This window comes from Marmota monax, unplaced genomic scaffold, assembly GCF_021218885.2.
Source record: "Marmota monax isolate L192 unplaced genomic scaffold, Marmota_monax_Labrador192_F-V1.1 WCK01_AAM20220418_F8-fsc00084, whole genome shotgun sequence".
Classification (NCBI taxonomy): Eukaryota; Metazoa; Chordata; class Mammalia; order Rodentia; family Sciuridae; genus Marmota; species Marmota monax.
In genome coordinates, this window is record NW_026694575.1 from 3,809,993 (window position 1) to 3,826,270 (window position 16,278).

General features: G+C 46.5%; 1 protein-coding gene across 1 annotated transcript in view; it reads right to left on the reverse strand.

Moving 5' to 3' along the window:
* Positions 1-5,609: 5,609 nt before the first annotated feature.
* Slit3 (slit guidance ligand 3) overlaps positions 5,610-16,278 on the reverse strand; it is a 579,279-nt gene continuing 568,610 nt past the window's right edge. Inside the window, exon 36 of the mRNA XM_046421334.2 lies at positions 5,610-10,014. Coding sequence (XP_046277290.1) covers positions 9,779-10,014 — 236 coding nt within the window. The 3' untranslated portion in view covers positions 5,610-9,778. The remainder of the gene's footprint in view (positions 10,015-16,278) is intronic.

The window sequence follows — 16,278 nt, forward strand, 5'->3', positions numbered from 1 at the left end:
TGCAGGAGGACACCGTGTGGGATGGGCTCTTTGTCCAGGGCAATGCAGTGGCTAGGCAGGTTGATGGTTCCATAAACTGGCTTCAGGGCCTGTAAGGACCACAGGGTTCCCCATCAGTAAGTTCCTCAGGGGTCTGTGGTGTAAGCATCGATTCCCAGGGTCTCCTGTTTCCTTTCCCCCTCCGGTCGAAGTCCTTCTTGGTCCAGGATTGATCTTGAGGGATGACATGGCAGACACTATGTGCTTAGTTCCCTTTATCAGGCCATGGTGCGTCTCAGCACTCTCCATGTTTCTGCCTCCTCCCCAGCACCCTGCTGCTCGGCCTCAGCACTCCAGTAGGAGAGGTGTGGTTTTGAACTTGCTCTGGTCCTTTGTGGTGGAGGGAAGCATGCCAGGCACTCCTACTGAGCTTTCGTTTGTAACTTCTTGAGGACTCTCGGTAGCCTTTTCCACGATGGCTGTGCTACTCTACATTCCCACCATGGGGTGTGAGGGTTCTCTTTGCTCCCCATCCTGCCCACATTTATCACCTTTTGTCTTTTTGGTTATAGCCATTCTTACTGGAGCAGGGCAGCTCCCAATTTGGTCTTGGTTTGCATTGCCCCGATGACAGTGATGTTGAATGGTTTTTCATCTCCTTTTGAGGAAGGTCTAATCAGTTCTTCTGCCCATCTTTAAGTTGTACTGTTGGGGTTTTCGTTGGTTTTGCTGTTGAGTTCCTTCCACGTTCTGAATGCCCCTTATCCCCTACACAGTTTCCAAGTCCTTTTCCCATTCTCTCATTGTCCGTTCAGTCTGTTGATTGTTTCCTCAGCCGTGGGGAAACTTTCCACTCTGGTGCAACCCTGCTTTCCTGCGCTTGCTTTTGCTGCCTGTGCTTTTGAGGTCTTACTCAAAAAGTCCTCGCCCAGACCAAAGCCATGCAGCTTTACCCCTGTTTTGTTTTAATAGCTTCAGGTCTTACATTAAGTCTTTGATCCATTTGAGTTGATATTTGTATATGGTGTGAATAAGTGTCAGCTTCATTTTTCTACCTGTGTATCTCCAGTTCTCCCAAAACTCTATCTTGGAGAGACTGCCCTTTCCTCAAGGCATGTTCTCAGAACCTTTGTTGAAAATCAGTTGGCTGTGGATGTGTGGATTTAGTCTTGGACACTCTCTTCTCCATTGGTCTCTGTCTGCTTTAATACCAGCGCTGTGCTGTTACTGTTTTATTATTGTGACTGTAGTGTTTTTGGTGTGCTCAATTGGATGCCTTCAGCTTTGCTCAACATGGTGTTGGATAGTCTTTTGTGGACCCACACAATTTTAGAATGTTTTTTTCTTATTTCTATGAAGAATGTCCTTGGTATTTCAATACATTGAATTGATACTGTTGGCTAGAAGAAATTTTGACTATTGATCTTTCCAGTTCATGAACATGGAATACTTTCCATCTATTTGTGTCATCTTTGATTCCTTCCTTCCTTCCTCCCTCCCTCCCTCCCTCCCTTCTTTCCTCCTGGGGATTGAACCCAGGCTTCACAAATGCTAGGCAAGTCCTCTATACTGAGATACTCACCCAGCCACCAAAAAAAGTTGAGAGAGGGTCTCACTAGTTTGCAGAGGCTGACCTTGAATTTGTGGTCCTCCTTCTTGAGCCTCCTGGGTCATTGGGATTACAGGCATGCACCACCATGCCCAGATTTTCTTTCTTTCATTGGTATTTTCTAGTTTTCAGCGTAGAGATCTTTCACCTTCTTGGTTAAATTTATTCCTAAGTTTTTCCTCTCTCTCTTTTTTTTTTCTCGTAGCAATTTTAATGGCATTGTTTTCTTGATTTTTATTTTAGTTTACTATTATTGTGTAGAAATGCTACCAATTTTTATATGTTCACTTTTGTATCCTCCAATATTACTGAATTTGTTTCTTGGTTGCAACAATAATTTTGGTGGATTCTTTGGGGTTTTCTATGTATAAGATTATGTCACCAGCAGACAGGGGCTCTCTAATTCTTCCTTTCCCATTTGGATCCTTTCTTTCTTTTTCTTACCTAATTGATCTGGCTAGGATGTCCAGTTCCATGTTGAATGGAAGTGGTGAAAGTTGGAATCCTTGTTTAGTCCCCAGCCTTAAGGACAAAGCTCTTGACTTGTCCCCATTCAGCATGATGTTGGCTGTGGGTTTGTCACATGTTGCTTTTATTCTGTCTATCTGTAATTTGTTGGGAGTTTTAAAATGAAGGGATGTTGGATCTTATAAGATGTTTTTTTTTCTTCAACTATTACAATGACTATATATATATATATATATCCTTTTTTTTCCCCCTTCACTGTGTTCATGTGAGGTCTCTTTCGTGTTTACTGATTTCCATGTGTTGGACCATTTATTTGCATCCCTGGGGTGAACTCCACTGGGTCCTGGTGGATGATCCCGTTCCCTCTCTCTCATTAGGCTTGACCTATCAATGCTCTTGTTGCTTTGAGCATAATGTTTGGTCTCATCATGGGCATTTGCTTCAAGCCAGGCCAATCAGCTAGTGACTCTCAGTTCTGGGACATCTCACGGAAGTATCGGCAAGAGAAGTGTTCTTCACTTCTGGATTTGAAATTTGTAGTATGTCCAGCTTTAGATCTGCAGCTACTAGGAGTCACTTTGCCATCTGTGAGGAGGTCCTTCCTGAGATACCAAGGCAGGGGAAAGCTGAGCACGTGCCAGAGACCTGAGCCCTAGTTGATGGAGTGTGAGCTCTCGGATTTAAACACTCATTTTTGCTGCAAAAAGTACTGGCCTAGATTTTCCAGCACGTGAGGCAGCACATTCCGCTTTTGCTTTACAGTGGTTCAAATTGATTTTTGTCATTTGTAGTCTACTGAGTCCTGATTATGCTAAGTCTTACCATCCTTCTTTTCTAAGATGGGGAGCTCAGGATCATGGTGCTGCCAAAGTCCAGCGGCAGGGTCGGGGAGAGAATGTGGTCCGCAGGGCAGGGGGACTTGAAGGGGCGGCAGCCTGCTCACCTAGACTCTCCTGCAACTTAAGCCCCCAAGCTGGCTTATGTCCCGCCTGCCACAGTGACTGGAAAAATAGGGACACTTACAAAGTCTATTTATAGAGCCTTGGTAGGGAGCTAAGAGCATCTGTCCCTGAAGTACTTTACAAGGTTACTCTGCACAGCAAGGTTAATCCTGCTGTCAATGACTGAGAATCAAGTCAATTTGTCCCTCACCGCATCCTGAGCTTGGATTGTTTGTGGCTTTGAACTGCATTCCTTTACTCCCCTCTGCAGACAATTCCTCAGCCTTCAGGTCTTGATTTGATAACCTGGTGGACCTTTCCTGCTTCTTCAGCCAGGGCCAAGAGTACAGTTTCAGAATGTAGAGAGGACATTTTTATTAATCTTTTGCATTAGTCAGCTTTCTATCACTGTAACAAAATACCTGGAATAATTAACTTATTAAGAAAAAAGGGTTATTTTGGCTCTGTTTTAGAGGTTCTAGTTCATGATCCCATGGAGTCATTGCTTTTAGGCCTCTGGTGGGGGTGCTGGATGGCAATGGTGGGGAGTGAGTATTGGACAAAATTGTTCACCATGAGGCCAGGAAGGCAAAGAGGAAGGGGAAGGGAAGGGCTGGAGTCTAACACTCCCTTCTTAGGCACACCCTGAATGATCCGAGCACCTCCTACAAGACCCCCCACTCTAAAGCTCTCACCAGCTCCCTGTAGTCCACCTTGGAAGCTGAGCTGTAACATGTGGGCCTTTGGGGGCATTCAACACCCAAACTATCATGTCCTGTTCTGCATTTCTCTGCCAACTGCAGGTGCAAAGGCAACTGTCACCTGCTCCACCATACTTTTTAAGTGCCATGTAAGCACAAGCATAGTAAATCCAGAACCCACTTCTCTGCACCCATCTGCCCTGACTTTTAAGGGTAAAGAATGGCAGAAAGGATGATGGTGGTCCCCACTGCCACAAATGGCCTCTCCCCAGCTTCCCACCCATAACGGTGCTCAAGCACAAGCACCTGCCGTGGCTTCCAACCAAGACATCCTGTGGAGGTCGCTGTCTGCTGCCTGTTTAGTACTCCTCCCCACTTCTTTGGTAAGTGGTTCCATCCAGATATTCAGGGAAGGCTCTGACTAGCTTAAGCCAGAGGCACTCAATCTTAGCAACATGGACATCTTGGGCAGGAAGATTCTCTGTTGAGGAGGCTGTGCTGTGCATTTTAGGATGTTTATCAGCCTCCCTGGTCTCTATATACTAGATGTCCCTAGTGCCCTATGTCTGGTTATATAATAAGCAATGTCTCCAGATACTGCCAGAATGTCCAAATGTCTCTGCTGAAAATCTCTGCAACAGACTGATAGGAAAGGAAACTGAGAGACAGCAATAGACATGCTGAGAATCCCTTCCTAAAATTCCTGGGACCAGAAGTGTTTTGAATTTTTTCATATTTTGGAATATTTTCAGATACATAATGAGATATCTTGAGGCTATGACCTAAGTCTAAAAACAAAGTATGTTTTTGTTTCCAAGGTACCTTATACACATAGCGTGAAGGTGATTTTTTTTTTTTTCTTTTGGTTTCTGGGGATGGATCCCAGGACCTCACACATGCTAGGCAAGTGCTCCCCAGCCCTGAAGGTAATATTATACACTATTTTTAACAACTGGGGGATTTCCACTCATGGTACCATGTCATGCTCCTGATGTTTCAGATTTTGGATTTTCAGATTAGGGAATCTCAACCTGTACTTTTAGGTCCAGGCCTGGAGGAGGGGCTCCTTGTCTGAACATGAGAAATGGGTGGGTTCCTGGGCCACAGTGTCCCTGCAAGGAAACCCGGTTCATGTCCACCCGCCCCATGTCAGATGTCCTCACATTGGAAGATGTGAAACTAATGTCAAGTGGGTCTTTGATGGCTGCTGAGGTCACCAAGAAAAGGGAGAGCCACTGGCTTGGAGCCACTGTACCTGACCCCTTGGCCCACACTCGGTGCACCAGCTGCCTGTCAGTGTTGGGTTCTCCTCGGGGTCTCCACAGAGGGGACGTGAGGCCTCCACACCCATGGCCACCCTCACCTCACACGTCCACAGCCTTTCGAGGATCCCCAGGACTGAGGGGCTGAGAGCTGAGCTCCCTGGCCCAAGCTTGGGCACCATCTCCCTAGGAGCACCCCACAGGGCAGCGTGGGCAAGCGCTGTGTGGCAGGTTGCCCTCTCTCACTCCTTGGTACTCTCCTCACCCCCAGGTCCCAGTTCTTCAGAGGCCCGGACCTCAGTGGGTGAAGCAGCCACAGCCATCTGCCATCTTCTCTGCTCCAGTGTCCGCAGAGATTTGCTGCTGCTGTCATCATGTCTTTCCCTGTTTGTTTGTTGACATGCTCCCTCAGGAGGACCAGGACTTGGTCTTGGTCACCCCTGGAGCCCTGACCTGTGGACCCCAAGCCATATGTTGGGTCTCCATTTCTCTGGGGGAACTCTGGATCCACTCTTCTCATGTTGTGGTCTACGAAATGGATTTTATCAACCAATTCCACCCCGGGCTTGCCCCAACTCCATGTGAGCAGTGATCTTGCCCCAGTGGGTACGGAAGGGGTAAAAAGAAAGCACACGTCGCACAGCAGGGCTGAGTATGGTTTCACGAGAGCCTCTGGTAGCTTCTTGTGACTCATCCATTTATTTAAATGACATCAGAAAATGACAGTCTGTGGGGAAAGGAATGCACATTAGTTATTCCACATGGAGAAGCAACACTATAACATCATTTTAAAGAAGGGTTAAAAGGGTTTCCCATTAGAACCTATGCTGGGTTAGAAACCAGCTTTGCCGAGGCCCAGGTCTGCTTTTCCTGCTCCTGCTAGCTGGCACCTCTGACCAACTTCTCTGGGTGTCTCTGCTGGCACTGTTCAAGCCACACTAAAAGAGATGGGTGGTGCCACCAAGGCAGACCGTGCCCAGCTTCCTGACCATCTGGGAGCACCCTGGGAGGTGGTCAGGGAAGGCGCAGGACACTTCTGTGCTGCAGGGTCCGTCCTGGGCTTCCTTCTGCCTGGATACCACTATGCGGTGACAGGAGGGACCTGCACCTGTGGACACCTGGCTCTCTTTCTGCCTCTGGTCTGCGGCACAGTCTCTCCACTCCTTTCTTTTTTCTGATTCTTAGTCTCCGCATCCCCAGCAACCCCAAGGTTCCAGCTCTGGTATCTGGGGTCCTGTAGGTCTTTGGGGGTCAGGTCAGTTACTGCCATGGGCTTCTGCTTCCAACAGAGGCAGCGGCTGACTGCCTGGCCTTACGTCAGTCTGGTGACAGCTTCATCTCTGGTGAAGGACAAGTTTGGCTCAAGCCCCATCCTGACTATCCCTGGGTTCCGAAGAGAGTCACCTTCTCTGCTCCCTGTCCTCCTCTCTTCCTCTTTCTGAAACACCACACTCCTTCTTCCAGAGCTGAGCTTCGGAGCTACCACAGAGAATTCTGGGCTCCATCTTGAAGTTGGTGTTTTCTAGCCACAAAGTGAGTTTGAAAAGACAAAGTTTTCCTCTACAAAGCACCTTTCAGCTTGTCAACAACAATGACAACAGTGATAATAACAGCATCTTACATAAAAGGTTTTAAGTTTATATTTTACAGAGCTTTTAAATACATCATTTCATCAGCTATTTTAGGGCCCCTGGATGAGTCCGGAGGGACTCTCTCCTCCCCTTTCCTGAGCTGAGTAGTCCCTTCTGCTCATGAGTGTCCCTAAAGAGTACATTCAGGTGCAAAGTAACTGACTGAACTCTCCCTGTCTCATGGGGATTTCTGCTCCTAGAATTTGGCTGCTCAAGGGGAGAGTGAGTTTAAAAACTTCATTTGTTAGAGAATCTTCATTTTAGGAAGGACTTTTCTTAATAGTCCTTGCATTTGGTATTTCTTAAAGTCAGGGCTTCCTAAATTAAGGAGGAGGCTCAAATTCCACCCCTCCCCACCAACACCAAACTGAGAGACAGATCTGGCTCTCTGTTGAGTGAAGGGGCTGATTGGAAGAGGGAGGCCGGGGTCCTGGGGGGAAGCAGAGGAAAGCCAGTAGCCTGCTGAGTCCTTCCAGAACATCAGCGACCCTGGGTGGGGCCCTTGAGGGGCAGCTGAGTGGGCTTTGGGCTGGATGGGGAGAGGCTAGCTAGGGGTGGTGAAGTCTGGAGGGGCATGGAGGGTAGGAGGAGTGTTGGACAGATCCCAGGACACCCCTTCTGAGCTACCTAAAGACTTCTGGGCTCCTTCTTGAAATTAGTGTTTTCTAGCCTCAAAGTCAACAACCAGGTCCCCTGAGGTGACTTTGGTGAGAAATGCTCATTTCCTTGTCCAAGCCTTTCTCTACTTTGCCACCAGTTCTGTCCCTTTTTCAGACCCTGTTTTGCTAGTATCCCCCAAAAAACCTCTGACTCTCTGTGGCCTGGAATGTGTGGCTCTTTGTGGTTGAATCCCTGACTTTCCCTCCACCCCACATCTCTCTGCTCCCCAGTGTGTCTCACACTCCTGCACCAGGACTTTCCACATTCCACTGCTGTTTGAAAGCCATTCCCAGGAAAGTTTAGCTCCCTTTCCTGACCCTGGCCAACCATTGTTCCTCTAAGACCCAGGACTGGAAATTCCCTGCTCTGGACAGCCCCCTCTTTATACTGCCATTAGAGAACTGTTACATACAATAAAGGAATTGCTTCTGTCCCAGACCAGAGGCTCTTTAAGGGCAGAACACATTCTTTCTCATAAGAAGTGGCGTGGTTAGGTGAGCAAGTTCTGGAGCCTAACAACCTGGGTTCAAATCCTAGCTGTGTAATTCATTAACCATCTTCTCTTGGACAAGTTTGCGAACTTCTCTATGTTTCAGTTTATTCAACTGGTAAATGGGTTAATAACGTTTTTATTAAAGGGTTGTTTAGAGAATTAAATGTGTATATGTATTATATATAATACATATATATATCTCAACTAGAATGATATCTGATGTCTAACACAGTGAGCACTAAATACACGTGAACACTGGAAGCAAGCCCATCGCGAGGCGCAGCACCTTGGATACAGTACATGTGCATATTTTGAGTAAATGCCTCCATCTGTCCCTCCCTCGTCCTGTCTCCCACTTGCCTTGTGTCCCTCCTTCTTCCTTTCCTCTTCTTTATTCCTTGAGTCTCTGGCTGACCACTCATGCTGACAGAGCAGCGGGGCTCCTCTGGGGCCCTCGAGCTGGAAGGTCCCAAGTTCTCTTCTGAAGCTCCAGCAGAGGAAGCTCCTGGCAGGAGGGGTGGAGCCAGGAGCCAGAGGTTGGTGCAAACAGTGGGGACCCTGGGGTCGTGCACTGGAAGTGCGAGGGGGCAGGGGAGGGCAGGGGAGAGAAGTGGAAGAAGGGGTGGGAAGGCCCTTGAGGAACAGAGACCAAACAAGCTCCCTTTGCTCCTGTTTCCTAGATACACAGGTCTCTAGAGTTCTTCTATGTAAAGGAAGACAGAGTCAGGGATGAACAAGGCAGAGCAGGGCTGGAAGGGAAGAGGAGGGAAGCATCCACTTTTCTTTCTTGGGACACTCTGCCTGAACCTCCCGTTTACCTGCTCTGGAGAAGAGTCTGGAGCTTCAGGGCTGCTCTCCAGCTCTGGCTCCCTACTTGCCAGATGGTTGACAGAGCCTGGGCAGGACCCAGTGTCCTTGTCTGAAATGGGCTCACTGCTCTACCTTCCCTGAAGAGCAGGGTTGACAGATGAGGTGCTGTCCAGATAGGCACTGGCAAGTGCTGCAGGCAGACAATGGGTCTTTGTCCCCATGACAGGGCCGGAAGGACAGGTGGCAGAGGCCTGTTGGCTGGACATCTATGGGCTGAGGGCAGACTTGGCTGTGGCCTCCCTCTTGCGGAAGCCCTCACCATCTCCTCTCTTGCTATTGCGTTCCAGTGTGGAGTTGGCTGGGGGTGGAGGCTGGGCTGGGACCCTCCGGGGAAGAGCCAGTGCTGGGGGCCTGGGGGACTGCCATGCCCTCTTCCCTCCACTCACCAGGAGGACCCAGGAAGGGCAGGGTAAGAGCAGCTGTTTCAAAACTCAGCTAAACAGGCCCAGATTAAGTGCTGGGCAAAGTTCAAATGGCCAGTCCTCTAATGGAAACCAGGGCCATCCAGGAAGGAGAAAAGGGGTCTCCTGTGGGCTCAGACCCCGCAGCCCCCAGGGCAGATGGGCAGTCAGCCAGACCTCCAGAAGCTTTTCTGGGAAGAGATGGGCATCTTGGGCATAGACAACCTGGGCTGTTAAAAGCTGAGTGTGTGTTTAGGAAGAGAACAGAAAGAGTTAAGACCAAGAAACAAAGAACAGTCCTTCCTCTCTCTTCCTCTTGCGCTTCCTGAGCAGGTAAGCAGGTCCTGTCCCTGCGGGCAGGGCAGAGAGTGCTTGGGAAACAAAGGCTCCTCTTTCTTCCTCAGGCCGGCTCTCGTTTCATTATTCTTATCCTTTTGTTTAAAACATTTTTATTAGTCTTTTTTAATCTTAAAATTTTAAACAGCTGTTTATAAAAACACAACAAATACACAACACAAAACAAACCTCGGTAAAAATAACTCACGATATAGTACATATACTCAGACGGCGTGATAGATTTATATAATAAAAGATGAAAATAGTCACTTTCCATAATAAAAATAAGTTCTATTTTTTTGTTTATTTTACAATATACTTAATATTCTCTTCTTCTTTTGCTTCCTCTCCTTCATTCCGAAATCTACAGGGGCCCGTGGCTGTCCCTGACCCCACGAGCTGGAGTCTGAGAGGCAGCAGGCGGGGCTCAGGAACACGGGTGGCAGCCGCACTCCAAGTGTCTCTCCACCTCCTCCACGAACGAGGAGCCGTCTGTGCACTGGAAGACGTATTTCCGCCGCTTGCTGCGGATGGGCTGGCAGCACTGGGACCCGCAGCCCCCGTGACATTCCATGATGGGCACCTTAGAGGCTGTGGCACAGGACGCGTAGCCTTTCTGGCGGCGGATGGCCTCACGGACCACCTCCCCCAGGCATGGATTCTCTGCAGAGGGCAGAAGAGGTGGGGTCAGGACATTCCGGGGCCCTGGCAGGACCAGAAGTGGTTCCCAGCTGGGCGGTTCTGGAACACTGTGGTCTGAAGACCACGTTTGTCCACCTGCTGATGCAGCCATCTGTCCATCCATCCACCTACCCACCCACCCAGCAGCCCTCCATATTAAATGCCTTTTCTGTGCCAGGCTATATAGTAGGTGCAACCAAGCCTCAAGCACATGAGGAAGCAGCTTGGTTCCTTCCTTCAAGGAACTTCAAGTCCAAACTAGATGAAGGCCAACTGGTGGACTGTGGCCTAAATCCTGTCCCCAGACACGTGCTTAAGAACTAAACCACTTACCAACATTCAACAAGCCAGATTTCTGGGCTGGGGTTGTGGCTCAGTGGTAGAGTGCTCACCTAGCATGCGAGGCCCTGGGTTATATCCACAGCACCACATAAAATATATATAAATAAAATAAAGGTATTGTGTCCAACTACAACTAAAAAATAAATATTTTTTTTAAAAAGCCAGATTCCATTTAAGACTTTGACTTTCCGGCTTCTTTGAAAACCAGAAAGTCTGGCGAGGCTGGGCTGGCCTCCCTGCTCTGTAGTGATGGGTGGGAGCCGAGCGTCTCTGATGGGCCAGGAGATCTCCAGGCTGCCCCGGGTCCCACGGCCCTCAGTGCCTGTCTCCCTCGTCCAGAGTGCAGACACTAATTACAGGATCACTTAAGTGGATATAGCTGTAATGGGAAACTGAGGTGGGACAGGTTGATATAAGAGCATATGGCAAGGGAACCTGCCCTGGCCCAGGGAAGCTTCTCTGGGAAATGACGAGGGAGTTCAGATCTGAACAGGAGCAACAGTTGATGAGGCAAAGGGCCTTTGAGTCAAGATTTCCCCAAAGGCCTAGAACTGACAGGAGGGCTGGGCAGGGGACCCTGGTCTGCTTGAACCTTCAACCTGACCTGGCTCTTCACCTTCAGCCCTCTCCCGTCCTCATGACACTGGGCTACATCTGGAGCAGGTGCTGAGGAAGGCAGTAATGGACTCAGTACCAGGACCCTCCCCCTTACAGCCTGGACAAGTCACTGGTCATCCTGAGCCAGTTTCCTGGCCTGGAAGATGGTGACATGTTTGCCTGGAAGATGGTGACATGTTCTTCCTACTAATTCACAGCTCTTGTGAGCATCAGAGGAGACTGAAGGAGAAAGGGCCCTCTGCGTTTTAAGGCTTCATGTATTTGAAGGTGGTGAATGGATCTGTGTTAAGCTATATATAATTCTTTAAAATCATGAGGTGGTTTAAAGATTCAGAAAGAGTCTAGTGACAATGGGTGTGCATGTGTGTGCAAGTGGGAGCAACCTGGGACAGGGAGGGAGAGTACCCTGTGTCAACATGTGACAGCTGGGGCCAGGCACTATGGGAGCTGTTCACACTACCCTGAGGACTTTCCTGTGGTTATTTAAAAATAGTTAGTAAAGTTGAAGAAATGGGCAGTTTTGCTGGAGAATAGTAGTTCCTCTGGATTTGACACATGAGAGTTCTCTAGTGACGGGGGCCGGCTGCCTAGGATGCTGGTGGCAGGGAAGAGGACTTCTCAGGGTCCTTGTGGGAGAAAAACCTCCAATCACCGCAGCCAGGGGGCCACTCCCTCGTGTCACTAGCTGGGGGTTCATGAGAACGGGTCAGACCACCCACAGCAACAGGGGGACTGGACGGAGACTGCAGAGGAACTTGGCAGTGGCGAGGCGTCTCAAGGACCCACAGGTGGAAGAGAGAGAGAGGAGAGAGATGGAGGACAAGGGAAGAAGTGCCTTGTTTACTTTTGTTATCCCTTTTCTGTATCTCAGGGAAGTGCTGGCCTGGTGAATGAGTTGGAAGTATTCTGACCTCTTCAATTTCCTAGAATAGTTTGAGAAGAACTGTCATTTAATGTTTGATCAAATCTAGCAGTGAAGTCATGAAGCCTTACTTTGATGGGATAGCTTTTCATTACTGGCTCAATTTCCTTACTGTTTTTGTCTGTTTGGATGATCTGTTTTTTCATGATTCAATCTTGGCAGCTTGCATGTATCCAGAAATTCATCCATGTCTTCTAGGTGGTCTATGTGTAGTCATAATAGTCTCTGATGACCCTTAGTGGTTCTGTAGCATCAGTTGTAATGTCTCCTTTTTCATCTCTGATTTTGAGTTTTCTTTTCTTCTTTGTCTAGCTGAAGGCTTGTCAGTTTTTGTAGTGTTTTCAAAGAACTATCTCTTCATTTTGTTGGTCTCTATATTGCTTGTGTAGTCTCTATTTCTATCCTACCAGCTTCAAGTTCAGCTTGTTCTTATTTTTCTAATTGCTTGAGGCATGATTTTCATTTATTTGAGGTCTTATTTTGGGATGTAAGTACTTATTGCTATACACTTCCCTTTTCCTATGTCCCATAGGTTTGGGTATAACATGTTTCCATTTTCATCTGTCTCAAAGAAGTTTAAAGTTTCCCTTTTAATTTCTTCATTGATCCATTGATTGCTCAGGACCATGTTGTTTAATTTCCATGTAGTTATAAAATTTCCAAAGTCGATCTAGTTATTTTAGTTTTGTATTATGGTCTGGAAAGACACTTGATATCATACCTGTCTTCTTGAACTTGTTAAGACTTGTTTTGTGACCTTACATGCTCTGCTGTGGATAATGTCCATGTGCGGATGAGAAGACTGTGTATTCTACTATTGGATGAAATGCCTTGTGAATATCTGTTGGTTTCACTTGGTCTGTAGTATAATTTAATTCTAGTCTGCCTGTGTTGATTTTCTGTCTGGATGATCTGTCTGCTAATGAGAGTGAGGTCTCCTACTACCCTGTATTGCAATTTATTGCTCCATTTCTATCTATTAATATTTTCTTTATATATGCTTTGGTGCTGAGTGCATATATATTTACAGTTGTTACAGTCTCTTGCTTAATTGACCCTTTCATCATTATGTAATGGCATTGTCTCATTTATTAACTCTTGACTTAAAGTCTCTTTCATCTGATAGAAGTATAGCTATTCTGCTTGCTTCTGGCTTCCTTTGCATGGTATGTCTTTCCCATTCCTTCACTCTCTGTCTTTACAGGAAAGTGAGCCTCTGGTAGGCAGCATATAGTGGGGTCTTATGTTTTAAATTTCTTCAGTCACTCTGCATCTTTTGCTTTTATTTTTGCAATGCTTGGGATCAAACCCACAACCCCATGCATGCTAGGTAAGTGCTCTTCCACTGAGTTACACCCCAACCCATCTGTATGCTCTAATTGAGAAATTTAATCCATTTACATTCAAGATTATTATTGTTAGGTAAGGGCTTACTCTTACCTCTCTTGGTCATTTGTAGATCTTTTCTTATTTTGTCCTTTCTTTTTTAGTTCACCTTTGTAGTTTTCTGTATTGCTATGATTTGATCCTTTTTCTTGTTTGTGTATCAATTATAATTGTGTGTGTGTGTGTGTGTGTGTGTGTGTGGTTACCATGAGGTAAACACAAAGACTTTTACAGTAAGAGTAGACTATATTGATCCCAACTCTGGCCACATATAAATATTCTTCTTTCACCTTGATCCCTCAAAATTTACATTGCCGTTACTTTAATCTACATTTTTATATTTTGTATTCCATAACAACTCATTTTAGGCACATTATCCTTGACCATTTTGACTTTAAACCTTTATACTAGAAGTTTGAAAGATTTGTATACCACCATTACAATAATGGACTATTTTGAATTTGATTATAAGTTTATCTCTATCACTATAGAGATACTTTCATGTTTTCATTATAGTACTTACTGCCCTTCCACTTCTAGCATAAGCCCTCCCTTAAAGCATTTATTATATGATGAGGTAAGGAATGACCTCAGTTTTTCCTTGTCTAGGAATGACCTTATTTTCTTCACCATTTTTGAAGGATAGCGTTGCTGGGTATGATATTCTTGGCTGGCCGTGTTTTTCCTCTCAGCACTTAAACAGGTCATTCATTTTTTTTTTCTCTAGACTCCAAAGTTTCTGCTGAGAAATCTGCTGATAGTCTAAGGGGGAATCTCTCATGTGACTGGACACATTTCTTTTGCTGCTTCTAGAATTCTCTCTTTGACTTGTAACCACATGATTACAATGTACCTGGAAAGAAAATTTTGGGGTTGAATCTGTTTGTGGATCTTTGAGCTTCCTGAATCAGGATGTCCATATCTCTTACAAGACTTGGGAAATTTTCAGCTATTATTTCATCAGATAGGTGTTTTGTGCCTTTCTCTGTCTTTCCTCCCACTTTTACTACCCTAATGAGGTAATTTGTTATTTAATGGTGTCCCGTAAGTTGAGTATGCTGATTTCTTCTTCTTCTTCTCTTCCTCCTCATCTTCTTCCTTCCCTCTGATTTGATTGTTTCAAAGAACCCTTGAAATTTAGGATTTTTCTTCCACTTGATGTAGTCTATTGTATTTTTAATCTCATTCATTTAATTGTTCAGCTTCAAGATTTCTGTTTTATTTCTTTTAATATCTATTTTTGTATCAGATCATGAACTGTTTTTTCTGATTACATTGAGTTATCTTCCTGTATTATCTTGTAGCTCACTGAGTCTCCTTAGGCTCATTATTTCGTATTCTTTTTCATACATCCATCTTTTCTTTGTGGTCAGTTATGGAAGAATTATTCTGCTCCTTTTGAGGTGTCATGTTTCCTTGCTTTTTCATATTTCTTTTGTCCCTATATTGATTTCTGTGATCAGGTAGAACAGTCACCTTTTTTAATTTTATGGAGTAGAGGAAGACTTTCTCCTGTAGATGAGCCCTAGGGTGTCAACTGGGCAGGTGTCTTGGTTTGGTCCTAGACTGGTGCCATAGTGTGGTCTCCCTGCAGTTTCTTCTTCTATAACCAGTGTTGTGATGCCTGAGTGCTTCTGGTCTCAGTGCAGGAGTTGTGATGGCACAAGTGTGGTGTCACTGAGTGAACAATGCTGGCTCTCTGGCTGAGGAGCCACGTGTGGCAACTCGTCCAGACCAGGCTCAGCCTCCCTGTCATGAAGAGTGCATTGTGGGTCCAAGTGCCAAGGTCACAGCTGCCACACTGCCCCTGGACTTGAGCAGCTGCTGTCCTAGTGCTGCCATCATTTATGTGAGTGTGAGAAATGATGAGGGATGGAGGGATGTGGTGCCTCCTAGCTCCTGGGCCAGGGCACACTGTGGTAGGAGCTCAGGCCGTAGGTGTCAATGGGGGCCCCTTGGTTCTCGGCTGGTAGGAGTCTTGGTTCTGAGCCCACCTGGGAAGTGGGGTGGCTGAGCAGGGTGCTCCACTCCACTCTGTATGCTGCTGGCATTTCTCTGGTTACCAGCTCCTCCCCAACTCCCTCACCATGCTCCACAATGCTCCCTTAGACATTCTAGTCAAAATGTAGCTATTTATTCATTCATTATTTGAGTCCTTTTATGAGTTGGAAGAGGCATCTATTAGGTTGCTCTAAGCAGTCAACTTGCTGATGTCACCCAAAAGTCTGAACTTTTAATCCTGTCTTCACTATGTTCTCACTTCATCCTCCTAATAAACCTATGCAGGGGCACTGAGTCATCTGTACTTCTAAATGAGGAATTGTGACCCAGAGAGGTAACGTGTAGGGCTCAAAGCACAAAAGTTCCAAGTGGCAGAGCTTGGCCTTCCTCCTCATGGCCACTGTTCAGACTCTCAGCCTAGACTTTTCATGAGACTAGTTTATGTAGTTCAGCTTCTGACTTCTTAGCAGTGTTCCAGGCACCACATACTTTACAGCTCATGTAGTCCAACAACTGGACAAGGCAGTGTGGTGACCAACACCTAAAATAGCTCCCACTGACCACCATGTCCTGGTATCCACATTCTCTATGTAGTTACCTTCCTCAGTGGATGCCCTTGACCCATGAACCAAAATGATACAGAAATGGTGGTGCAAGTTCTTTTCAAGGTGAGTTGGGGACACTGAGGCTTTGTGGCTTCCTCTTTGCTCTCCTGATTTTTTCCCCTGTGCAGGAAGCCAGCCTCCCTGTTGTGAGAGCCCTCAAGTATTCCAGGTAGAGATGTCACGTAGGGAGAAACTGAGGGCCCCTGCCAACAACCAGCACAATGGAAATGCACCAAAGTGGAGGCAGATCTTGCTTCTTGGATCAGCTTCTGGAAACCCACAGCCCTTGCTGTGCGAAATCCAACCTTGGCCGATTCCAGCTAAACCGTTTTTGAGTTTCTGACCCACCCAAACCATATGAGATAGAAACAA